The sequence below is a fragment of the Drosophila mauritiana genome, chromosome X (assembly GCF_004382145.1).
Source record: "Drosophila mauritiana strain mau12 chromosome X, ASM438214v1, whole genome shotgun sequence".
Classification (NCBI taxonomy): Eukaryota; Metazoa; Arthropoda; class Insecta; order Diptera; family Drosophilidae; genus Drosophila; species Drosophila mauritiana.
In genome coordinates, this window is record NC_046672.1 from 8,929,803 (window position 1) to 8,953,514 (window position 23,712).

The 23,712-nt window shown below is 43.5% G+C and overlaps 1 protein-coding gene across 1 annotated transcript in view; it reads left to right on the plus strand.

Moving 5' to 3' along the window:
* The window catches only part of LOC117147295 (LIM/homeobox protein Lhx1), a 46,797-nt gene that overhangs the window by 18,519 nt on the left and 4,566 nt on the right, over positions 1–23,712 (plus strand). The window contains exons 4-5 of the mRNA XM_033314143.1: positions 17,482–17,672; positions 18,145–18,363. Of these exons, the coding sequence (XP_033170034.1) occupies positions 17,482–17,672; positions 18,145–18,363 (410 nt within the window). The remainder of the gene's footprint in view (positions 1–17,481; positions 17,673–18,144; positions 18,364–23,712) is intronic.

Here is a 23,712-nt window from a genome sequence, read left to right on the forward strand (position 1 = left end):
TTTTCAAGCGCAGCTTATTGTTAGGACGTTTTTTTTTTTCTTTTTGTTTGCATATATATATTTTTTTTTGTGTTGTCTTTGGTAATCCCGGAAAAGATATATTTTCTGCATTTTTGCGGCGCCGAAGAAAGGCGTGCAAAAGTCATGGGCTAAATGCTTGGCAAATATTGACACAAATCGCATAAATAAAACAAAGGCATGCATAAGATACAGTACACATGAAGGGGGGTTATGTTGGGAAAACGGAAGTTGTGGAGGGAAATTAAATTTGGGGAAAATGTGCTCTCAGAATTGTATAGTCATTTTTCTTTGGCTGAATGCAAAATACAATTGATATGATAACTCAGTCGGTGTTGAATACGCAAGGAATGCTTTTTTCCTGCATTTCCTGATAATTTAAAAATTCCGTTCCAGCAAAACATTTCCTTTAAAGGTTTTCCTACCATAATTCGCACATTCCTTGTGTGGCCGAAAAATTCAGCAGAATGGCGAGGAAAAGGAAAAACTGGAAACGCATTAAAGCCAAAAGCAGCTGCAAAATGGAGCCCCTGCCTCTTCGCCTTTGTTTACCCTTTTCACTCGACGGGCAAAGTTTTAAAGGATGTGTGTATATATGTGTGTGTGTTTGAGTGCGAGCAAGGGTTAAGCTTTAAAGTTGGCAGGATAATTATTTGACATTCGCCAAGTTTTTACCGGCCAAAAGCGGCAATTAAAGCCTTAAAGTGGTTGTCATTAAATTTGTAACATGCAAGCACTTTTCTACATACAAAATTCAGAGCCTCTAATGCTTTGAGAATTTGAACTCAACTTTTGGACTTCTTAGCTTCCTTCTTCATCTTCCTTTTTTTTTAATGGGCTGAACTTTTATTTTTACCATCATTTTCGTTCAGCTAAAGTAACGAAAGCAATAAATACGTGGAAATTTGTTCGCTTGCTACGAAAGATATTTTCGTAGCATACTTAGCGGCGTTAAATATTTCAACGCTGCCATTTTCTCTCCCTTTCCCCGGAGAAAGAGAGCAACGCGTTGGGGTTGAGAGAAGTGGCGAAAGACGGAGAGCGGCGGCGGCGAATGAGAGAGCGTCTTCTCATCGCAGCTGCGCATTTGCGGTGGGCGCTAGAGCGAGATGCACGATGGCAAAGTGACGTCGTGCTGTCGACGTCGACGCAGGCAGAACAAAATGGCCGCGAGCCCCAAAAAGTAGGCAAGCATTTTCACCCGCTTTCCCGAACGCTCCTTCTCGCTCTCTTTTCGCCACCATTCATAAATGCTAGCCACTGCGCGAAGTTGTTATCCAGCCAATAAATTCAACAATAATTATTATTTATTTCGGTTGGAATTTTTCTCAACAATTTCTTAAAGCACCAAAAAACTGCAGAATAATGAACGAAAATTCAGGGGAAAACTCTGCTTGTCTGCTTGTCTGCTGCCTGAATGGCTGCAGCGACGTCGACCGCTCTGCTGCGGCGCAGTCGGCAGCGACGTCGGTCCAAAAGGAGCGCAGGTCATTAATGTTTTGATTTTAATTGCGTTAATTACGTGCAACGGATTTTTCACTTAGCCACAACACGAGTCCCACACAGTTTATGCAACTATTTTTTTTTACCGAGAAAAAAATAGAAGAAGTGTCAACACATTAAGTATACGCCACTTTGAAAACTCCACTGCAGATCAAGAGACAAATGAAACAAACAGTTTGTAAAAGGAAACGTGTGACTCTTTTTATTTTTGTTTTTTAGCCGCTTCGACGCGTCAATTTATTGCTTGTCATATAAATTAAACTGTTTGCTGTGTGATAAACAACAACAATGAATGGCCGGGCAGCGGCGGCGTAACTGAGGTAATAAATCAAGCAAGAAATAAAAAACATTACGAAAAAATTCGCAAGGAAGCGGGCAACACAAAGTGCAATGAAGTTGAAACTTTTAAGATAAAAAGAACGAAATGGGTTCTAAAAAGCAGAAAAAATAGCAAATAGACCTAATTACCAAGTGTTTGCAAGTTCCCGGTTCATAAACCCAGTTAAATAATCGTTTTGAAAGCTTCAAGGCTAAAATCTTTAGATTTGTTGAAACAAGATAACTACGGTTGACAAGTTAAATAAAAGGCAAATAACTGAAAAATTGAGCAAAATTTAAGAGTTATTCAAACCTCAATTTAAAGTAATTAATTCGCAATATTGAATTAGCCAACTTTTCGGCATTTTCGCCCACTCTGTAAGCCCTAAACTTTGTGAGTTATCATCAGCACTTCGAGTGACTTACGGCACTCGAACATAAACATTTAGTAGTCCTTATATATAGCGATACACGTAGGTGTGTGTTGCGTACTTAATGACCCTTAAACGACCTTAACTCAGACTTGGCCTGTTGTTTTTGAGGGATTCTGTTGTTATTTTTATGACGGCTGAAAACAAAATTTGTATGAACCCACACACAAAAACACACGTTCTGCTGTTTCTTTGCCCTTTTATGCCTCCTGCTTTATTGTCCTGTTTGCTTTTGTGGTTGTTGCCGCTTTTGTTGCCATCTCACGCCTACTTTTTTCCGCCTTTGTTTTGCTGGCCGAAAAGGGTCAAACGCATATGGCCAAAAGTCTCTAAAGTTCATCGCATCTCCCACTGTTTATCTTTATCTTCTTCGCAGCGATAAACAGCTGTTGTTGTTGGCCCTTTTTTTTGGTTAAAGCCAACGTTTAAAATTAAAGTTGTGCCCAAAGTACGACCTCTTAGCCAAATGTTTGTCTTTTTACAGGGTGCCAACGTGGCGTATTAGTAATTGCATATTTTCCAAATGAAGCCACTAATTTAAACTGAAACTTGCCTCAGATCTTTTGGATTATACTTCAAATAAAATTACATTTATTATCAACTATCTGATTGTCTGAGGAAACACACTTTATTCGAATGGGGGTAATGGGTAATATTATATACCATAAACCTTGGTAACCTCGACCATTTTACTCCCTTGAAGTCCGTGCGACCACATGAAATATACCGCAGATTTACGGTTGTCATTTTGCCGGCTGGTCACGTAATATAGTACTCTTATTCTCGATGGGCCCCCGTTGGTAAATCGCTGGCTTCAGCTACGCCCTTGGCCCCTTGCCACGCCCCCAACCGCCCCAACCCGCTTGATACGCCAACAGCCTTGCGGTTGCTACTTCTTCTCTAGGAGTTTTTATTATTTTTATTTTTATTTGCAGTTTCAGTTTTTGCAGCGGTGGCAGTTTTTGTTCAGTCAGTTCGGTTACATGACTTCTATATGTATATATTCGTACACAGCCAAAAATTTATAATAATATCAAAAGCAAATATAATTTAGAATAAAATTTAAAAAAAGATTTTCTATAATATACCTTATATCCAGCACTACGCTCAATAGTTTTCAGTTTTTTGAGCTTATACATTGTGTTTCACTCCGTTTCTTTGGGTGTACATATATTTACACACCAGCTATATAAGTATTTATATGTACTATAATTTTTTTTTTTTTTTGGCCTGGGGCTTTGCAGCTCGAAAAGTTTATGGCTTTGGCTGCTGCGGCTGCCTGTGGTCCAATCTGTTTTCCGAAGAGAAAAAAAAGGGAAAGAACCGAAGGAAAAAAGTAAAACCGTTAAAGTTTATTTGACATTTACTTGGGCTATTTTTTATTTTTATGACTCTGGGTTTTTACTTTTTGTTATATACACGAGAGTGACCACAGCCCCCTCCTTTTTTCAACACCGGACTTTCGCTGCCTCCTCTTTTTTTTTTGCTTTTTAATGTTTTTTCTCTCACTGTATGGACGTTGGGATAATAAATTTGCGGCTATTTTGGGGCCACGAATTTAATACTTTACCGATGTGCGATAAAAAAATAAAATGCCCGTGTACCCACAGCGAACCAAAAAAGTGGTACCTTCCTCTTCTAACGCCTTTTCAACGCCTTCGTAAATCATTTGGCCAAGTGCGTATGTGTTGCCAACTATTTTCCATAAAACGCGGCTTTGATTTGTGGCGACCACAGGAAAAATCCAAATAAAAATCCAAATTTATAACGCCCAAAAGGTGGAAAGGCCAGTAGACTTTTGGCACTCACTGTGGCGGAAGTGTCGCCATTTTAGGCGGAAACAGTGTTGAAAAAAGTTAGGGCCAAGTTCATAAATCACGACCATAATAATTCAGAGGTATTATTGCTGGATGTGGATAAAAATAAATGCCTAAATGTGCCGAGGGATAAATACAAAACTTAATTGGATGGCAATGCCTTAAATGCATTATTTATAGTATTTAAGTTAAGCATTTTTAGTTTCTTTACTAATCTATGAAATTCTTACCGACGGTTTTTCTGATTCGAAAGAATCTCTTCTTTTCTGCCACCTATCTTCTAGCCACCTTAATCGATTTCTAATTCAAATGTTCAACCTGTCGCCGGACTTGTAACTCCTCCAACACCCCCCTTTTCTGGGTAATAACTCTTCCCCACACTCACACACTCACATTCACTTGTTATTGTTTATTGTTTATGGGGCATTTGTTGAACGACTTGCGCGCCTTAATGACAAAACTCGTAAGGCTACGAAATAAAATGAAAACGAGGCACAGACGCTCTGCAAGGAAAGGCTGGGGGGAAATAAATAAAAAGGGTCTTCTCGCTCAGCGTTTTCAGCATTTTAATGTCTAACTAAAGCGAGCCCGGGGGCCAGTAGAGGGTTAAGGGGCAGTCATTTGATGATGTGTCGGGGCAAATTACGAGAGGCGTTAAAACTAGAGCAAAGTCTTTTTGACTCGAGTGAACTTTAGTGCCGAAAGCGGACTCGTAACTTGTCCCATAAATCTCCAATCAAAAATTGAGTGTCTCTTGCTTTTTAGGGGGCTAACTTGATGAGCAAACAAAATCAAGTCCCCTGATAATGACAATGAGAGAAGTTCAGTTTCGGTTTCAGTCTCCAGTTTCCAGTTACCAGTTTGCCAGCCAGTCAGTTTCCACTTGGCTTTTGTTTTTCAGAATTTTCCTTATTTGGCTCATTTGGTGGATCTCCATAAAAGAGCTTTAAGTGCGGCACTTTAAGGAGCTAATTTCCCAAACTCTCAGCTCTAAACAACTGAGATTTACGAGCCGACGAGTTAGTACACGGAGAAAATTTGATTTGGTTACCAACAGATCGTGTTATTGTTATCAAAGTAAATGAGTTGTTTCTTTTCTATATATATATCTTCATATATTTTTTATTTGATATGTGCTGGCGCTTCCCGCTACGCTTTTTCCCATGTGTACTTAGAGCCCCCAACTTCTTGTAATCGTGTCATATTTCAAGCTTGGCCAAACATTTTCACCAGTCAAAAAATAGAGTCGGAAAAGCGCAGAGCAAAAAAAAGAGGAAAAACCTTTCCCAACCCCCCATCACCCCCATTAAAAAAAGGGGGCTTTGGAGGGGGTGGTTGGGTGGCAGAGATAAGCGTCGACTGCGTCGCTGGCAGCACACACAAAAAACGGGGGGAGAAAAAAAGAAAGGCGGGCCTCGGGCCAAAAACCAAAGGAGATGGCAACAAACGAAATGGCCAAAAGAGGGATGGCAATAGCAGGAGCGAAAGCCAAAAGATGGTGAAGTGGGGCTGGCGTCAGTGGCTGGTGTTAGTGGGTGGCTGGGCTGGGTGGCGCTTTTGGGGGTGGCTTGCTTTGGCGGATTTCGCGTTGGCGGCTGACTAAAGAAAACAGCAGCCGCAAAAAGCGAAGAAAAACGAAACAAAAGGCGAGAGGAAGCTGCAAGCGAAAAGGGGCGAAGCGAGGCTAGGAGGAGGTGGAGCAGGAGAGAGAGGGTGGGAAGAGTGGGCGGGGTGGGGCGTTCGAGAAGGACTTTATTCTGAGGTCGCACAGCACAAATCCAACTGTCGAAACCAAAAGCACGCAAAGCTTCACAAAAACTGCTGCAGGTGGCATTTGCCAAGGAAAGAGACAGCCGCTAAGAGTCTGGGGGCGCTAGAACGAGAGGGCGACAGCATTGGGGGTTGGCATCTAAGGGTGGCCATGCCAAAATGTGAATTGAGGTTATGTATACAAAACGGAAACGGAAATGTGCAGAGCTTTGTGTGCAAAATGATGTCTGCCAAAGGAGCGGCAGGCGGGCGAAGAAGAAAGAAAATGTGGAAAGGCGCTTGGGTTTTTCATACAACCACTGCTACATACATATATAACACCACTGGCTTAAGGCCCCTTGGAAAAGCTTAGAACGGCGAAAGACTCCCAGCACTCGAAATACACGAAATCGATTTCGATTCTCTCGTTTATTTTATTTCCCCTCTGCCAACTCGACTCGCAAATAAAACACAATGCCATACAAACACCGAAAATGGCTGGCTCTTTAAGCTTAAAGTTTCCTCGCATACCCAGTGATATTTTTTCCGAAGGGGTGGCTTTTCCTTATCTCGCTTCGCAGATCTTTTGCCATTGGCTGCGTTCTTCCTTTCCACTCCCTTCCTTTTATTTTGCACACTCATAATTCATATTTGTATAAATATGTATGATATATGTGGGCATATGTTCAGGGAAGATAACTGACTGAGTGGCAATGTATGTTGTGTATGGTTCACGAAGAGTTTTGTGGCTGTTTTTTTGGGTTTAAAGTAGGAGATACTCGGTGTATCTTTACACAATTGGTTTTCCATCTGACGAATATTCGGTACATAAGCGCAGGTACCCATAAGTCGAGTCACTCACGGATCGATAGAACCGATCTTCGGTAACCCAGATACATCGCACCTGTAACCGCTGAGGCGAAACCATTGCAGCATAGATAAATTCCGAAACCGAAACCCGAGCCCACTTGTCGGGGTCACCATGCCGCCCGTCTCCAAACCCTTTGCTTCGAACCTGTTCCCAATCTCGAGTATTTTTACGAGTACTCCCAATTCGAGGCATGTTTCTGTTTCTGTTCTGTTTCAGTTTTAGGTTTTAAGTTTTCTATCTCAAAAGCCCGCACTTGGGCAGCAGTTAATGTTTATTTTATTTTTAGTTTGGCTTTATTTTTTACAGCCACTTCGGTGCTAGTTTTAATGGCCTTTTACTGCCGAAGCACTTTTTGGAGCCTGACTTTGGAGTCACAGTTGTTGCGCCGCGTCTCTTTTCTCTGCGCTTTTTATTTTTTGTTCTCCTTTTCTTTTTATTTTTTTTTTTGTTTTGCGCGCGTTTTGCGTAATGCGCGTGAAAATAAAGTTTTTCGCTTGAAAAAACGTTAAATAGGCGGCTATAAATGACATAACAAAACGGCTACAGCTCAGGACCCCGAAGTTTTCCACTTTTCCACGCCTGACTCACGATTGCCAATGAAAATGACTCAGTTTTCAAGCGGCGGCGATTGCAATGATCCATTGGATCTCAGTGACTCAGTTTTGGTCGGCTAAATGGAGTATATATATATATATATATATATAAATATGTGTGGGCCAGGTGAAAAGGGCGGGGCAGTGGGCCACGAAATGTGGGTCAGGCGAAAATGCATTTTCCGCCTAGAGAGAATTTTCGCCTTTATATTTCGAATGGCTGAAATGCGAGATCAAGTGTAGATTGCGTCTGGGAGTAGGTGCTAAAAAGATGAATGAACCGCGAAACGGTGGAACTAATGAATCACTTGAAATATGACTTTTGAGATCGCTGGAACTGGGCTTGCTACGAAGATTTATGGAGCGCTGACCTTAAAGATAAATTACCAGAAAGAAATCTAGCATTTCATAGAAGTGTCATAACGAAATTGTATCTGAACAATCAGATTTGGGCTATTTCTAAATGCAAAGCAGCAGCTTGAATTCCCACCAAATCTAGTTTGCATTAGCTATATCTCATCACCTGCTGTTTGCGTTTTAGCTCCCCTTTTTTTTGTGGCAACTTTTTAGATTGGCGCCCACTTCGCTCCTTTTTTTTCATTCTGCAAACTGCAGGCCGACATCAAATGCACAATTCATTTGCGCATAAATTTGCGCAGATTTTTACAGCTGCAGATTGCGACTGGATTCGGGGAGGGGGCAATAAAAAGGGGCAAGCAGTGACAATTTCTCGGGCTCCCCCAGATTCGCCCGTTTTCTCGGATGCCCCAACCACGGTTTTTGGCCCACGCCGGCGCTATGCAAATGTCACGAATGATAAACGCAATAAGCATAAATAAATAAAGGCTCCGCATATCCCATAAAGTATCCCCGAGGAAGATGGAGTGCGTTTAAAAATGTTTAAAAATCGGGCGAGGAGTGAAAGGGTGAAGGGGAAAAGGATAATGCAGGCGGTCTTTTGTTGCTGCCTTATTTATTAGTGTCACAAATCGTTGGAGTTAATGCCCGTTTTTCGTTTTATATGTGTTAATCGATTTGTTGTTACTCTTGTTTACGGCGAGCATAAATTTGTTTTCTTGTTCGCCACTTCCAACAAATTTGAGTGTGATTTATAATTTTGAACTTTGCTCGTTTTTCGGCATTTTCTGCATGCAATCCATCAAAAGTTATAACAAAACCCTGGCTACAAAAAAAAAGGCAACAAAAAACACGAGATACGTGGATGGCGGGCAAAAGAAAAACATGTCAGAAATCTAGCAAAGAAAACAAAAGCAGAAATGCTGACAGACAATTTATGGACAAACAAATAAAACAACACAGGGACACATAGAAAGAGATGGCCAGCATGCCGCTGAGGGAGATAGCAATAGCCGGTCCGGAGGAAAATTCGCTTTGAAATTGATATGTTTGACAGCGGGGCCGAAACCGAAATAGTAATAACAAAATACGGTTGGGAAAACAAACAGAAAGGGAAATCCAACTATAACAACATGAAAATCTGGGAGAGTCGGCCGCGAAAAAGGGAAAGTTGTCGAGGGGGAAAATTTGGCAAATTTTTGGATAGACTCAATGTTATGCGAACTAATTTGCCATTTTATTTTACCATACATGTTTGTAGATTAAAGTGAAGTAGCGAAATGGAAACGCAAACGCAATTATGGCAATCTTTAAGTTGTATTTCCAAAGTATTTTCCTTGGATTTTAATGCAAAAATCCATTAAATATTTATTATTCAGCACAAACTCACTTTTCCATTAATTTATCGTACTCAACCAACCACCCATCTATCCATCAACTTCTTATTACCTGGAAAAATCACCGAAATTACTCCAATTAAGGCAAATATTGTGTTGGCCCACCAGCGACTCATTTACTTTCACTTTCTGCGGTCTTATGCCATTGACCCCGCCTCCCAAAAAATAGGAAAAAAAAAAACCAAATGTTTCCCCCTTCTTAATAGCATCCAAACCTAAATCGTTTTACGGAAGTTCTCTGCGAGATTGGAGACGCAGATGTGGATTGGTTTTGTTGCTCGTGTCTTAAGCTCAATAATCAGGCCATAAACTTGTGCACAGTGAGAAAATATATGTCCTTAACATATACATTTTTGTATATGTAGCTGACTTTGTATGTGAAACCCACAGTTTTCAGTAGCTTAATATCCAACTATAGTTGTCTGTAAGTCATTAAATATATGTAATTCTTCTATGCTGTACATTTTCACCCACTCTAAGCATTTGCATACCAATTTTTCTCACAGTGTGGCTGCGGGCCTTTTGTCATAACCGCAGAATCCACCGCCACCGCTGCTGTGGCTTCGCCTCTAATCCGTAAAAAGATCTGTTTTACAAATCCCCCGACGGATGCCTGACTGGCATAATAATCTAGGCGCGCTGATCTCTGATCTGCCCTCTCCGCTCCCTCTCCCTCTGCCGCCGCCACGACTATATGGTATATATATATATATTCGATCGCGTGGGCAGGTAGACAAAGTTGTTATTGTCCCATTCGTCAATGATCCGACAGCAGAACGCGATCTGGGGATCGTCTGGGGTATTTTCGGGCCTGAAAACTGAATCTCGCACTGAAACTGAACCTGAATTTGTATCTGTATCCGTGGCTCTAGCTCTCGCTGTATCTGTATCTGAAACTACGGCTTAGGCTCGCTTTTCGACACTTTGTTTGGCACGGCTTTAAGCCAATTGTTAATCGCAATGGCTGGCTCCTTTTCCTTCGGGCCACAATAGCCAGCTGAATCCGGGGTATGAGCGAATGGGCATAATCCCAATCCCAATTGACAAAAGTCAACAAAGCGCATCAATTCATTTGCAATTCCCATTCCACAGAAGGGCATATACATATGTGTGGTCCTTTGGTTCCTTAGGGTTCCTTTGGGTTCCCTTCCTTTCGGTTCCTCGCTCGTGTTGCGATGTCAACATATTTGTCATCTGTGTGGGCATGGTCCATGGGGTCTATAGGGTCTGCTGATCTCGGGATCAGCGCGCTGCCGTTTCTGTTTATTTTAGTTTTCCCGCCTGATTGTGCATGGGCTTGAGCTGGATTTAATAATAATAATAATAATAATATTAAGTAATATTTTAATAATTTACATATATGTTTCTTGTGCTGAACAGTCGTTCTCTTTAAGAACTCTTCAAAGTAAGCACTCGCATGTAATTGAGCAAACGTAAAGGGGCAGGGAGAAACATTCTGCGAGTCCTTAACTTCCATTACTTCCGCTCGTCGCATTTTGGTGGCTCCAAGCGACGCCATTTTGTTTATGGCAATTGTCCTTGTGTTGTTCCTGCTGTTGTTTTTATTATTGTTATTCCTGTCAGTTGGTTCGTCGCTCGCCAAAAAGGAGTTCACCTTTGGCCCGGCCCTCTTCCTTAAATTCCCTCTTGTTTTATTATTCATTTTTTTTTTTTTGCATTTTTCCCGAACGAGAGGCGCGTTGAAATGAAAGAATAACACTACAACGTACGCAATAACAATAAAAACAAAACGGTTTCGTTTTCTTTTTTTTTGTTTTTTTTTTGGCAAGGATACTGAGCCCGAACATCATTGGTATCAATTTCCGAGCGAAAGACATGTATATGTACAACTGTATATAGAAAATGTTAAATGCCAACAGGGAAAACGGGGTGGGGTGCAAAAGCGAAGGGTAAGGCAAATCCTTTTTGGCACAGCTCAACGCGTTCCAAGGGAAAACGCGAGCCTCGCAATCCTGTTGCTTTAGGCGGAGTAGCAACATCCTGACAGCAGCATCGCCAAACACTTGAAACAAAACTAAATTCCAATTCAATCCATATAGGTTTACCTCTTTAAGTGGGAGAAAGAGACTCTAAAACTAAAACACGTTTTTAGGATATTAAATTATAGAAAATATGATGGTTTGTAATTAATGCAAATTTATTGCTTTTTCGTTCATTTATTCAAATTTAGTTGTGACCACAATACTTGTGCTGAAACTATGCTTAACCCTCTGTAACCTTACTCCTTTTGGGCTAGAATTTTTCACAGTGCAGCCACAGCGATTTAAACATGCGCTGAAAACAAAAGGGAGAAAGGTCCTTTGGTCCTTTCGTTGCCTGTTCGTCTGGCTGTAAAACCAACAGCATGGCAAAAAAGGGATCACTTTACAAATGCCCACAAAATGCGGCCGGTTCTTGTTGTTTTGTTGTTTTTCCCCTATTGTTGTTGTTGTAGATTGTCGCTTGTGGCACTGCCACAAAATGCTTGAAATAACAAAAGCAACAAACAGCGGTGGACAGGCCACATTTGGCACAACAACAAGCCGAAGGCAGTTGCCCAAAAAGGTAACAGAGCGTACTCACTTTTCTGACTGTTGTTGCTCCTCGCTAACCGCTTTCCACTTTCCGTTTTTCCACCCAGCAACCCCTTTTTTCGATTCCTTGAGCATTTGTAAGAAACACACATATAGTTGTGCTATTGTGCCCGTAATGCCAATCAAAACAAAGATGCTCGGTTGGCAAAATGGGGTTTTTGCAACAGGAGATAATCAAGGAGGTCAAAATGTTTCTATTCGCTTGGAAATTAATGGTAGGGAAAGATTTTAGACAAGTTTCTCAAGCCAGTTTAGTTGAAATATAAATCTGCATAAAAGTGGTTAATTTAAGCCTATGCTATAGTAGAGTTTGTTATATATGATTTTGGGCCAAATTTGTGCCAAAGGATTCGTAAGGATTCAACACTTGACAGTTTGCTGGCTGCCCTGCTTTTCGTTTTACCCTTCATGTTTGCCCCTTTTCACTCGCAGAAGAACTTCAAGTTTATTGTTTGCAGCAAAGTGTCAAACAAAACGAAGTTCGAACTGAGCCAACTTGTCTGATTTTCCCCCGCATCGCCCCTTCGTTTTCCACATAAAGTTGAGGCGCTCAAAACATCATCAAAAGTCAAAGTCACAAAGGCTCAAAAACTGTTTCTGACACTTTGAGCGGCGGCCACGAATTTCGAGACAGATATGGCTGCAAAACTTTGAACTGAAAGCCAAAGCCACGGCAACGACAAATGAATTAAACAAATGTTGTGCACTGGCAAAGAATGGGAGTGACTTGTGCTAACTTGGCTACCAAATTAATATAATTCTAAATTCTTGCAATTACTATTATAAGTCCAATGAAATGGGCTGCCATTTGTCTTATTCAACTTTGAATCATCTTGATTTCTCTCAGTGCAACTGCGTGTGTGTGTGTGTTTGCCTGTCGTGAGTGTGTGCAACTATTTGCGAGGGTGCAACGGCAACAACAAATACCACAACAATTTGTAATGCCGCATCAAAGCGTGAAGAACGTGAACCAGTCAACAGAAGGAGCAATTTCCACCAAGGTGCCTGGAATGGGAATGGATGTGGGAATGGGGATGGAATGACGATGAGGATGGGGTATGGGTATGGGGGATTCGCCACTGCTTGGGTGGGTGGGGCAGCAACTTCATTTAGCCGTCGAGGGGGTGGCACTACACTTTCCACTTGACTGAGCATGCCAAGTGGCTAAATCGGAAGAGCGGTGGAGACGAGCGAGCACAAGGAATTTCCCAGTGCCCTGCCCCACCCACGCAGCCCACATTTCGGAAAGGGGCAGACGACTGCTGTTTGTCTATAAATTTTAAATGTTTGTGCACGCAACACACAAACAGAAATTAAGTGCAAACTGCCCGGGCAGCAACTTGAACAGTTTCCCCAACTTGGCCAACTTTGGACACTCATTACCAATGACCCAAGGCTCCAACCGTATGTATATATATACATATACATGTGTATTTATATGCGTGCGGGTGTGTGACCTTGACATGACGTTGGTCAGTTTGTCGCTCAAGTGGCACTAAATGCCAACAGACGACGACGCCCGGCAAATTGATGACTCCGACGGAAGGAAGGAAAAACCCGAATGAAGCCAAAGTGAAGGAAAGAAAGTAAAAAATTAGTCTGTCAATGACACGAGATATAAAAACAAGGGGGTTGGGAAATGGGCAAATTGGTCTAGTTCCTTGTAAATCCAATTTGGGACTTAAAGGCCAACTGTGGCACTTCTTCGTTGAGTGACAGACTCTAATAGAATATCCAGTTCGGAGTTCAAAGTTTTCCCTTTCTTTAAATTCCCTTCGAAACTAAAACTAGAATCTCCTGGCTTTAAAGCCACCGAATATATTACTGAAATCAAAACGTTGGCAGCTTTTATCGCCCATCGGCAATCGGCTATCGGATCCCAGCTGGGGATTGCATAACATTTGCCAACTCACTCGATTTGACACTTTTCTTGCGTAACTGTCACATGTGGAAAAGAGTAAAAGACGCAAAGGAAAACATAAACCCCGAGAAAAAGCGAAAGAGCAGAAGTATACATACATATGTATGTATGTATATGCATGCATGTAGGATGAGGATGAGAGTCAGACAGTCAGGGGATTAGAGTCGTCGTCACTAAGCCGCGATCGGAATGGGTCTTGTCGGGGGTTAAGAGGGGCTCCACCGCTGACTACTGGGGGCCACGAGGAGCAAGAGGTGCCGCTGCGGGGTTAGGAGGAGGAGACGTCAGCGAACGTCAATGCGAATGGCACTCAAAGTGCGAGTAAATCCCATGCCAAAGAGTACGAAGCCGAGAACCAGGTGCCAAGTGTATGCACTGCGACAAAAATGTGTAAATTGAATGCCGCTGCTAGTTTATCGTTAGTTCAACTGATGGTTATGATATATAGCTGCCTTAACTCCTTTCTATTGCACTCGAGTCCATATGGCGGCAAACACCTCACAAGCGGAACCACATGGTAGATTAGCAGGTGTTCATTACTTTATTGTTATTGCGAACATACCAGTGTATATATCCCCTCTTCTGTGACAATTCAAATCAGCAACGCACTGACAGGAATTAACCTAATTTTACAGCCAGCAAACGCGGGACTCCCCTCGGATTTCATCCGATGAATGGAGAATGGGAACCCAGAACCCAAGAACCCAAGAACCCAAGAACCCCGAACACCGAACTGGGAATCGAGAATCCAGAATGACTATATAGTATATGGCCATGTCTGCTCGGCGGTGAGGCGAACGACTTTCAGAATGCGCTCATGTAGAAAATCCAGCGATCTGTTCCACGTCCATGCCGCATTTTTCATGCCGCACTACGTTGTGCACTTAATAGTTGCCCATAAACACGAACCGAGAAAAAAGAAAACACACACAGGATGGCCAGAGTGGCAGAAAAACCAGCTGAAAATGCTGGGGAGCTTGGGCATTCGTTCAGCGGAGTTTGGGTGAAAGGGGAGGGTGGGCAGGGGGAGGGCAATTGGGGAAGGGAACGGAGAGGAAAACCCCCCTCGATTTTTCTGCATCGTGAACCACATGATGCAAAACTAATTCGAAATTAATGTGTGTGCGCTTTGTCTACGTCGATTGGTGGTGGCTGCTGCTGCTGCGGCTGCTTTCTCCATCCTTCGCTGGATTTTGAGTCCTTGGGGTGGCACAACCCACCCCCAGCGCCACCCACTCGACTCGACCCCACGTTTTTGCTCCCTTCGGAGCCGGATGAGGCAATGACAGGTAGATATTCGATGTCCTGACAAAACTATTTACGTGCAGCAATAAAGTTTTCGGGGGAATTTCGATTTTCACCGAACATGATATGGGTTATTTCAGTTTCTTTTTTTGTTTCCCGTTGAAGGGGAAAAATCGTTTAAGGTGCCTGGACATGACCTGAATTCAAAAGGTTTTGCAGCAAGTCCGCCGGGATTTTACACAAATTTAGTGTATTCAAATTTTTAGCTTCACTCGCTGTGACTATAAATTACTTGCAACATAATACTTTCCTTTTTAACGTGGCTCAGCCATTCTAAGATTCTAAGACGGCCTTCAGCCGCTGATCCACTCGAAGTGAGCCACCACCCAACGAACAGGTGACATCACAACACAACACACCCACCCACCCACTCAACCTTTTTCGAGATCTTCTGCAAAGATGGGCGAAATCTATTCAGGACTTGGAAACTGGAAACTGTTGCACTTGACTATGCAAACAGGCCACGGAGTGGAAAAGGAAAATCGAGGGGGTGGCACATTGATGGATTCATGCCACCAGGCGGCGGCGCCTGTTGTTTATTTATGTGCCTGTCCTGCTTGTTTGCCCAATGATTCAGCTCTCAAGGATCTCGGCACTTGTTCGGCATCCTCGACGGCGGATGTGGATGCGGATGAGGATGCGGATGTTTGCCAAAGAAAAACATCAGGCATGGAGTGGGGTATTGGGGGCTTGGGCGAAATTCAGAAGGCCACGAGGTTACTGGAAATATTTTTCTAAGCGCGAAATGAGTGTTTGAACTTTTATGGCTGCCGAGGGTTGCTTCAATGGTATAATTGCTATTGCTACAACAACAATTACAAACAACAACTGCCGCAGGGTCAGGGGGCGGTTTTGGGTAGTGGGGTGGTTTCCAGTTTCCCGGTTTCCCTGTTTTTTTTTTTTGGTTTCCACCAACGTTTTCTGTGGCAATCAAATGAAGTGTTCCTGAATGGTTTTCAAAGTTAATTTGAGTGATGCTCGAGCCAGTTGTTGTTGTAGTCCTTACTGGTACTGACAACCCTCGGCGTGTTTATTAACATGTGTTTACAACAACTTAAAGCGCCCATATGGAATCGAATCGTAGGTAGGAACACCGAAGCACCAAAACCGTTGACCAGGGATCTTTTGGGCTTTAAACCACCACCACCATCGCCACCCGCCACCCGCCACCCGCCACCCACTTGAGCCACGCGAAACATTCGAGGCATTCGGAGTATTCAGAGCAGCATTCAAAGCATTCGAGGCATTCGAACCATTTGAACCACCCAGTAAACGATGCTGGTAAACACTTGAGATTTCCGTACCGTTGGCTCTGTCTGCGGGTCAATTGTTGAAGGACTTTTATGGCATCCTGCGACACTCGACCAAACGCTCGGAACACTCCTCGAACTGATTAAGATCTCCTGGGTTTTGTGTGGCTTAATCGGGGGCAACCAGATGGTGGGAAGTTCGTAGATGAAAGGATTTTACTAACAGACTAAACTGGAGATCCCAAAACTATACAGCTTGGTATATTAATAATATATGATAGTGATATGTATAAGAAAAGAGAAAAAACTGCAGCTTGTCAGCTCTTTTTCTTTACCTTCATGGATATCTAATTCGAAAGCTACCCCCCATCGACTAACCAACTCATTCGGAGACGTCTGGCGATGATTTCGCATTTGAATCGCTGGAATCTCATCATCATCTCCACTCATCCCATCAGGCCGACTTGCATTCATCTCGGGATGAGTTAAGCTCTTCCTCTCCAGATTCAGTCGATGTGACAGGTGCCAGCTGAGACCATACCAAACCAGACTAGACCAGGCCAGGCCAGACCAGGCCAGACCACGACAGACCGGACTGAAATCGCAGAATCACAGAATCGCAGTCACAGAGCTCTGATCGTTGGACAGGACAACCCCCTTGGGTTGCATCTGGTGCGGATTAGATTATGCATAATAAAGTGTAATTTATTTCTGGCAACTGTCCCTCGGGGAAACGCTCTCAGCGCCCTCCTGTCAGGTCAGGTGCTCCCCGAGGGTTACCGCACAGATTTACCAAATCCTCGAAACTTCCAGACCGAAAACCATTCAAAACGCGAGCGTTGTTTCCTTTGAGTGACACGTTTCGAAGCTCGTTTTCTCGCTTATCTCGCTGGGACACTGGGACACTGGGAAAGCGACGAAACTCGAACGCGTGTCAGCATTTTGCATGGCCCAGAGCTTAACAGTCAGCACCAGAGAACTCAACTGAGAGATAAGACCCCCCTGCCACTCCAGCGACCTAATCAACTTATATAGAAATCAGCGAGCAACAACTGCAGTTGACACGTGACCCGAACACCGAACGCCGAACGCCAGTTAAGGGAAAGACCAGCTACTTAGAGCATGAAATGGCGACACGTGACCCAGTCAGCCAAATAAACCCAATCCAAACGCGATTCCAGCGTCGTTTTGGGCTTAGCCCAGCGCAAATATTATTTATTGCAATTGTATTTTAAGTGGAATGCCCTACAATCTACAGCCCAGCAATTTGTTCAAGCTGTGCTAGTAACAACCGCCCCCCTTCTATTTGGAAAACCTCACACTACTATATATCTCGATATATCTCCGATTCTTACAGATTCATTAATGGGCTCGGCGAGCGAAGACGATGACGACGATGATCCGCCGCATTTGCGGGCCACGGCACTCGGATTGGGCGTACTGGGGCCCAACGGACCCGACTCAGCGGGCGGACCTCTGGGCACATCGGATATATCAGTACAAAGCATGAGCACCGATAGCAAAAATACCCATGACGATTCCGATCAGGTAAGATCGTTGCCGACGGTGCATCATTAACTTGTTTTCCACGTTTTTCACTCGAGTAATGAATGGAGTGGCTACCCTGTTGTTTGGAAACTCGGAGAGTTTACTGGTTTTCAAAAGGATGCCTAAACTACAGTTTTGACACAGACTGAAAGCATTGGAATCCTTGTGTAGCTTATTAGTCAGCTCTAACATCAAGATTAATTTCATATTTGGATGAACTACATATCAAATTTTTAAGTAAACACTCAATTGAAAGGGTATTTGTGTAATCACCCGAACAAAGCGGACAATATAGGCTTTGATGACCGTTCGGTTAGGTGGCATTGTTGGGGTCTCCCATGCCCCGGACTCGACACTCCTCCACATCCACACTCGTTTTGATTAATGATTGGCAAACGATTATGAGGCCCGGCATTGTGTGCACTATATGGACAGCACATAACCATATCTCCCCCTTCTCTCTTCAATTCAGGGCTCCTTGGACGGCGATCCGGATGGACGTGGCGATTCCCAGGCGGAGAACAAAAGTCCCGACGATGCCAACGGATCGAAGCGACGCGGTCCGCGCACCACCATCAAGGCCAAACAGCTGGAGGTGCTCAAGACGGCCTTCAATCAGACGCCGAAGCCGACACGCCACATCAGGGAGCAACTGGCCAAGGAGACCGGGCTGCCCATGCGAGTCATACAGGTGAGTGCCATCTGCTGCTATAGTATATAAGGTGCTGGGATCTTAGGTTGATATATATCGAAAATCCCTTAGAAACTCCGACTGCGATATGACAAAGATACAAGACAGTCAGTGTGCCCCAAGGATCTATGATCTAGAAAGTACCCAACAAGCTGTAGCAGTGCATAATCATATGGAGTATCCTTATTTCCTTATTATAACCCGTCCACATACATATATGTACCATCTGAGAAACGCATAAAAGCCGGCCAGAAATGAATTTTAATTGGTGAACCCATGGATTTGCCGCCTTCCGTTGAAAAAGGCAAGTGCAACCCGAAGCGGAAGAGACCGAGATGTTTTGGGTTCGAGCTTTACTTTAACGATTCCATTTGCTCGATAGCTGGCGACTTTGTGTTCATCGCGATGGGGGTAGTGGTAGTAGTAGTTCCACCAGCGACCTCCAAGTCTTTGGGATTTGGCTTGGGCTTGGGTTTCTCGAGTGGCGTGGAGCGGCCCGTCTGCGTTTCATCAGCATAAAAAAGGCATAAATTAAGCGCGCTTTGACTGGAAAATGTTTAAACTAAAGCAAACGCGGTCATCGCCGCAGCCCCCCCGCTCCACGAAGTCAAAGAAAAAATAATAATAAAACAAAAAGAGAGAATGAAAAAAAATCATAAAAAATAGTCGGACGCGATTTTTCAACGTTGCCGTTGCCGCCTTGCAACGCTTCATTGCCTGGCCAGTAAAAGCAACAACAAACCAAATACAATAAAACTAAAATTAATGTCGGAACGAGGGCGGACGCAGTCGCATGTGGGCGTGGCAGCGCATTAAAAACGGAAGTTCAATGCGCTTGGAAAAAAGAAAATAGCCAGCGAAGAGCAATTTGCCAAAAACGAACAAGTTTAATGAGCAAAAATTCCAGAACGGCCCTCCCTTGCAGAAATGAGAAGCGCTGAGAAAGGCTTAAAAATGTTAACTAGCATGCGATATTGCGATTACAGGAAAATCAGGGCTAGAAGCCTACATAATGGGATTAGAAAAATTGCTTACAAATTGAGCACATTAGCTGGGCGGGCAGAAAGTGGATAAGCATTATATCTAAGAGACCTTGGTTTAATTGAGGAAGTGTTGCCAAAGCAGAAACTTAATTGCAGCTTAGTCGATGCACTTAATGTTTGAAGTCCACCGATCGTAAGTAATAGGACTTCATATGATTGTGAACTAGGGAAACTAGTAAAGTGTTAGTGTTGTTGAAAGTGTGCTCATAAATCAAAGTCTTTTAGAGCACTTCAATTGTGGCAAACGGTTTCAATAAAATTTAAATGACTACTCAACTATACCATCACCTTTCCAATCCAAATTCCTTGCTGACAGATCTCTAAGTTGAAGTTCCTCCCAGTTTTTTTCTTTTTGTTCCCTCGTTTTAAGGGTGCCATCACCTTTCGAATCCTTTTCCCATCGTTAGGCAGCTGTTCGTTTGACCTGTCAAGGATATCCGCAGCATATGTTCTCCACGATCTGACCGCAACAACATCATTATGCCGACTTTTCTTTCGCCTCGCCGCGGCACCTTGCTCGCATTTTCATCAGGTTACTAGAGCCACAAATTTTCCGTACCCTCCTTCAGCGGGCTTCCCATTGTGTTCCTGAACTCCACGCGATCGGAGGCACTCGAAATACCCAAATTCCGATCCCATGAGCACTTAACGGGGACTTAAAGACGGGCACGGGTTCAATTCGGTGCGGTTCGGTTCGGATGGGTTGGGTTGGTTCGGGATCGTGTGCACTGGGCTCTATACTCGGGGTTTCGGGCGCTGGCCTTTGATGTGTCATTGGTTACAGTTAAAGGATATTTAGGCGGCGTTCGTTTCTTGTCGCTCCTCCGGATTCCATGCGCTCTTTCTCTTGAGGCGACAAGTGTGACACAATCAACACCTCTTTGGGGTCCCTCTTCACAACTAAACGAAAGTGACAAATGCCAACAAGTTGAAGAGGAGGCACACCAAACAAATCTTAATCTGCTCGAGAGAATCGGGAGTATCGCCGCCGGAGGTGGTGGAGAGGGACAGGGAGGGGGACATCTGTGGGCTGTCAGCGGCAGTTGGAGATACATTTGCATCTTCATTAAGGCTGCACTCTTTTTTTGTTTCATTTCACCAATATCAAGCGTATCAAATGTCTGTGGCGGCATACAGATATATCAGCATAGATATAGGCAGCTTCCAGCTGATTTTCTGGGGAAACAGCTTTGAGTAACTCGATCCCCATCAAAGCGCTGACTTCGGGAGTTCGTCAGCTCATCAAGAGCCGCGGGATGGGCATGGGCATGAGTATGGCTATAGGAATGGGTTTTCGATGTGGATTCGGTTGGTATTGGGAATGGGAACGGGAATGGGGAATCTCCTCCTTCACCCCGCCACAGATGTCAACGAGAAAATTTGTACAACTTTAGGGGGCCGGGGAGCATCTTTCTCTTGAGCGCCCGCCCGCTGCGAGTTTTATAATAAATTTTACAACAACAGCAGCAGCAGCAACCTGAGGGCATGACACAAAAACTTCTTAAGAACTTTTGCCGACACACAGACGGTGGACGGCTGAGGCGGGGGGGCGGGGCAATGGCCGCGCCACGGGACAGAAGTTGGGCCCCACGTTGGGCGCCAATACAAACAGTATGCCCCGACTTCATTCGCCATACCCTCCATTCTTGGCATGGGTTGAACTTTGACATAAAAGCACTGAACTCGAAGGCAAAGCAGCATATGCTTTGCTCCAGATCGAAATAGATCAGAAACTTGACCAGACCCAACTGACAAGTTTCGAAATACATATAATATAATATAATTACAAAATCGTATGGCATTTAAATAATGCATCAGTAATCTCACATTTGAGAAGATAAATGTAATTTCATGTTAAGCAATTCATTATAGGACTTTGCGTTCAGCATCTGAGAAACCCACTGCAAATCATTCCCATGAGAAAGGCCATAAAGCATTTGTTTGAATGATAGATAGGTGGATATTTCAGCATATCTAAACAACATAACTACCATAGGCAGACATAAAACCAAATGCGTTTCGAAGAGTTATGGCCACGAATGTCGTATGGGAAGTGGCCGAGACAGATATTCCGGGACAGAAAGAAGTCAACCTGTTTTGCGGGGGACTCGAGATTAAGAATGGGTATCTCTAGGGTCAGAGGCGGCGGATCTGTGCTTTATTTTTTGTTTTTTGGGTTTCTTTCGCTCCATTTAAGCTTTGAAAAATTATAAACAAATAAACGAGTGGAGACCGGGGGGCAAAATCACACAGTCGACGGAGCGCGAGCGGCAGCTAAACAAAATTTTAATGTGGCATGCGCTGAGCTTGGCGCCACTGACTTGGAGATACAAAGATTCAAAGATACTCGAGTGCCCAGATACGCAGATACCCAGATGCCCAGATGCGGATGCGAGGAGCCGGACATTTGTCAAGTGATGTCGCGCCGCCGTGCAGAGGCGTTTATTTGTCAACAGAAAACATATTCGAGAGCATTTCCAGTCGTGATTTGCATTTTTTTGTTTCAAGATTTATACTTTTCATATATTTTATTCGGTATCTCTTGCGGCCGTCGGAAGTTGACAAATTTAGGTGGCTCCGTATAGAGTTTTCGTTTTCTCGTGCTTTATGGACAACTAATTAGTCAAAGAGCCGAGCTGTGCTTTTATTAATTGAGCGGAAATTGTTTTGATTTCGATGGGCCAACAAATGCAGGGGTTTCGGCAACCGCAGAACTTGAAAAGAAAAGAAAACCGATCTTCAGTTTCGGAGATTGAACCATTCACAAGGGGCTAATTTAACGCATTTATTCCAACATGAATTGGTAGTTCAACTCGGGGCGCCCTCTTGCCCGTGACTCGGCAAATGATTCCGATTCGGATGGGGCTGGCTGGGGGAGGTAAAATTATAATTTCAACAACTCATCAAGTTGCTATTAATTTCGATTGAGGCGCCGGAGCTACCAAAAAAAAAGGAACAACTGGAAAAGTGACCGAAAGAGAAATATATAACCCGAAATCGAAACGCACAAAACTAAAACTGCTGGGTCATGCAAGGAGCTCTCCTCTTTCAGTAACACCTACTAAACTATGGGAAAAAAACACAAAAAAAACACAAAGGCCCGAAGCGAACGACGATCCACCTGAGATACAGATGGAAAAAGAAGAAGTTAATTATCTGTTAACTCTTACTCGAGGCCAATTCACGCCTCACCAAATCGGTAAAATCGGTAGAAAAGGCAGCCGAAACACACTGAAAAACAAGAGGGAAAACGAGCGGTAGTCATCGATATGTTGACTCGAGGGCGTGACGACAGCCCCCTCTTCGTTCGATAAATGCAAATCATCGGCGAGTGCTTGAGGTCATCATCGTAGTCATCCTAATCGCCATCGGAGGTCCGTGTCCGCAAAGGATTGTCGGCGCTTCTAACATATCTACCGAACCCACAGCTCGGGTATCCATTACATGGCATTTGCCTGGCTAATAACCATATATCATATGCTACATATATGAGTATATGGAATCGTTTGTTAATCAGATACATATTTATGGTTGGAACAAGATGGATCACAAGTATAGTATTTCGAAATAATATTTTAGCAGAACAGCATTTTTGAAGGGTTTACGTTTTTGGGCAGCCGTAAGATTACAGTAATCGCAAAGGTTACCGCAAAATTCCAGGAAATCCCTGCGATCTTAGATGATTTTCGGTTTTCTTGAGCCCAAAACATTTCACGTCTTGAATGCCGCCGTTGATTAGCTTTAGAAATGCTTATTGCCGACTTCGTTTGCTACCATTGTGGCATAAAAAGCCAACCGAAGTTGCCCCATTGTTTTTGGCAATTAAGCGGCGAGTAGCGGCAACAACAAGCAACAAAACAACATGAAAAGGCAATCCAAACAAAATAACAAACAAATCTTGCCGCATCATAGCAAACTAATTTAACAAAATAGCCAACGAACAAAAAAAAAAAAAAAATGGGTGGCTAGAAAATGGTAGCCGCCAAACAATGGGCTAATACCGAATGGGATTTGGTATCAAAGTCGGATGAATCGTATCACAAACACATCTCATATCTCAGATCGCAAATCGCACTACAACCAATCATATCAATCAAAGGCAACCAGAAACGTGACACACATTTGGCTGCTCTTTTCTTGTCGGAGGATCGCATTAAGATGGTATGGCTTGTATATATATATGGGTATTATATATGACCCCATCGCTCAATCGGCGAAATGAGCAACGAAAAAAAAGGGGGAGGGGCAGGTGGGAGGCCAAACGCGCTGCCGTTTAACATAATTTGCTATAATTTCCAACACAATG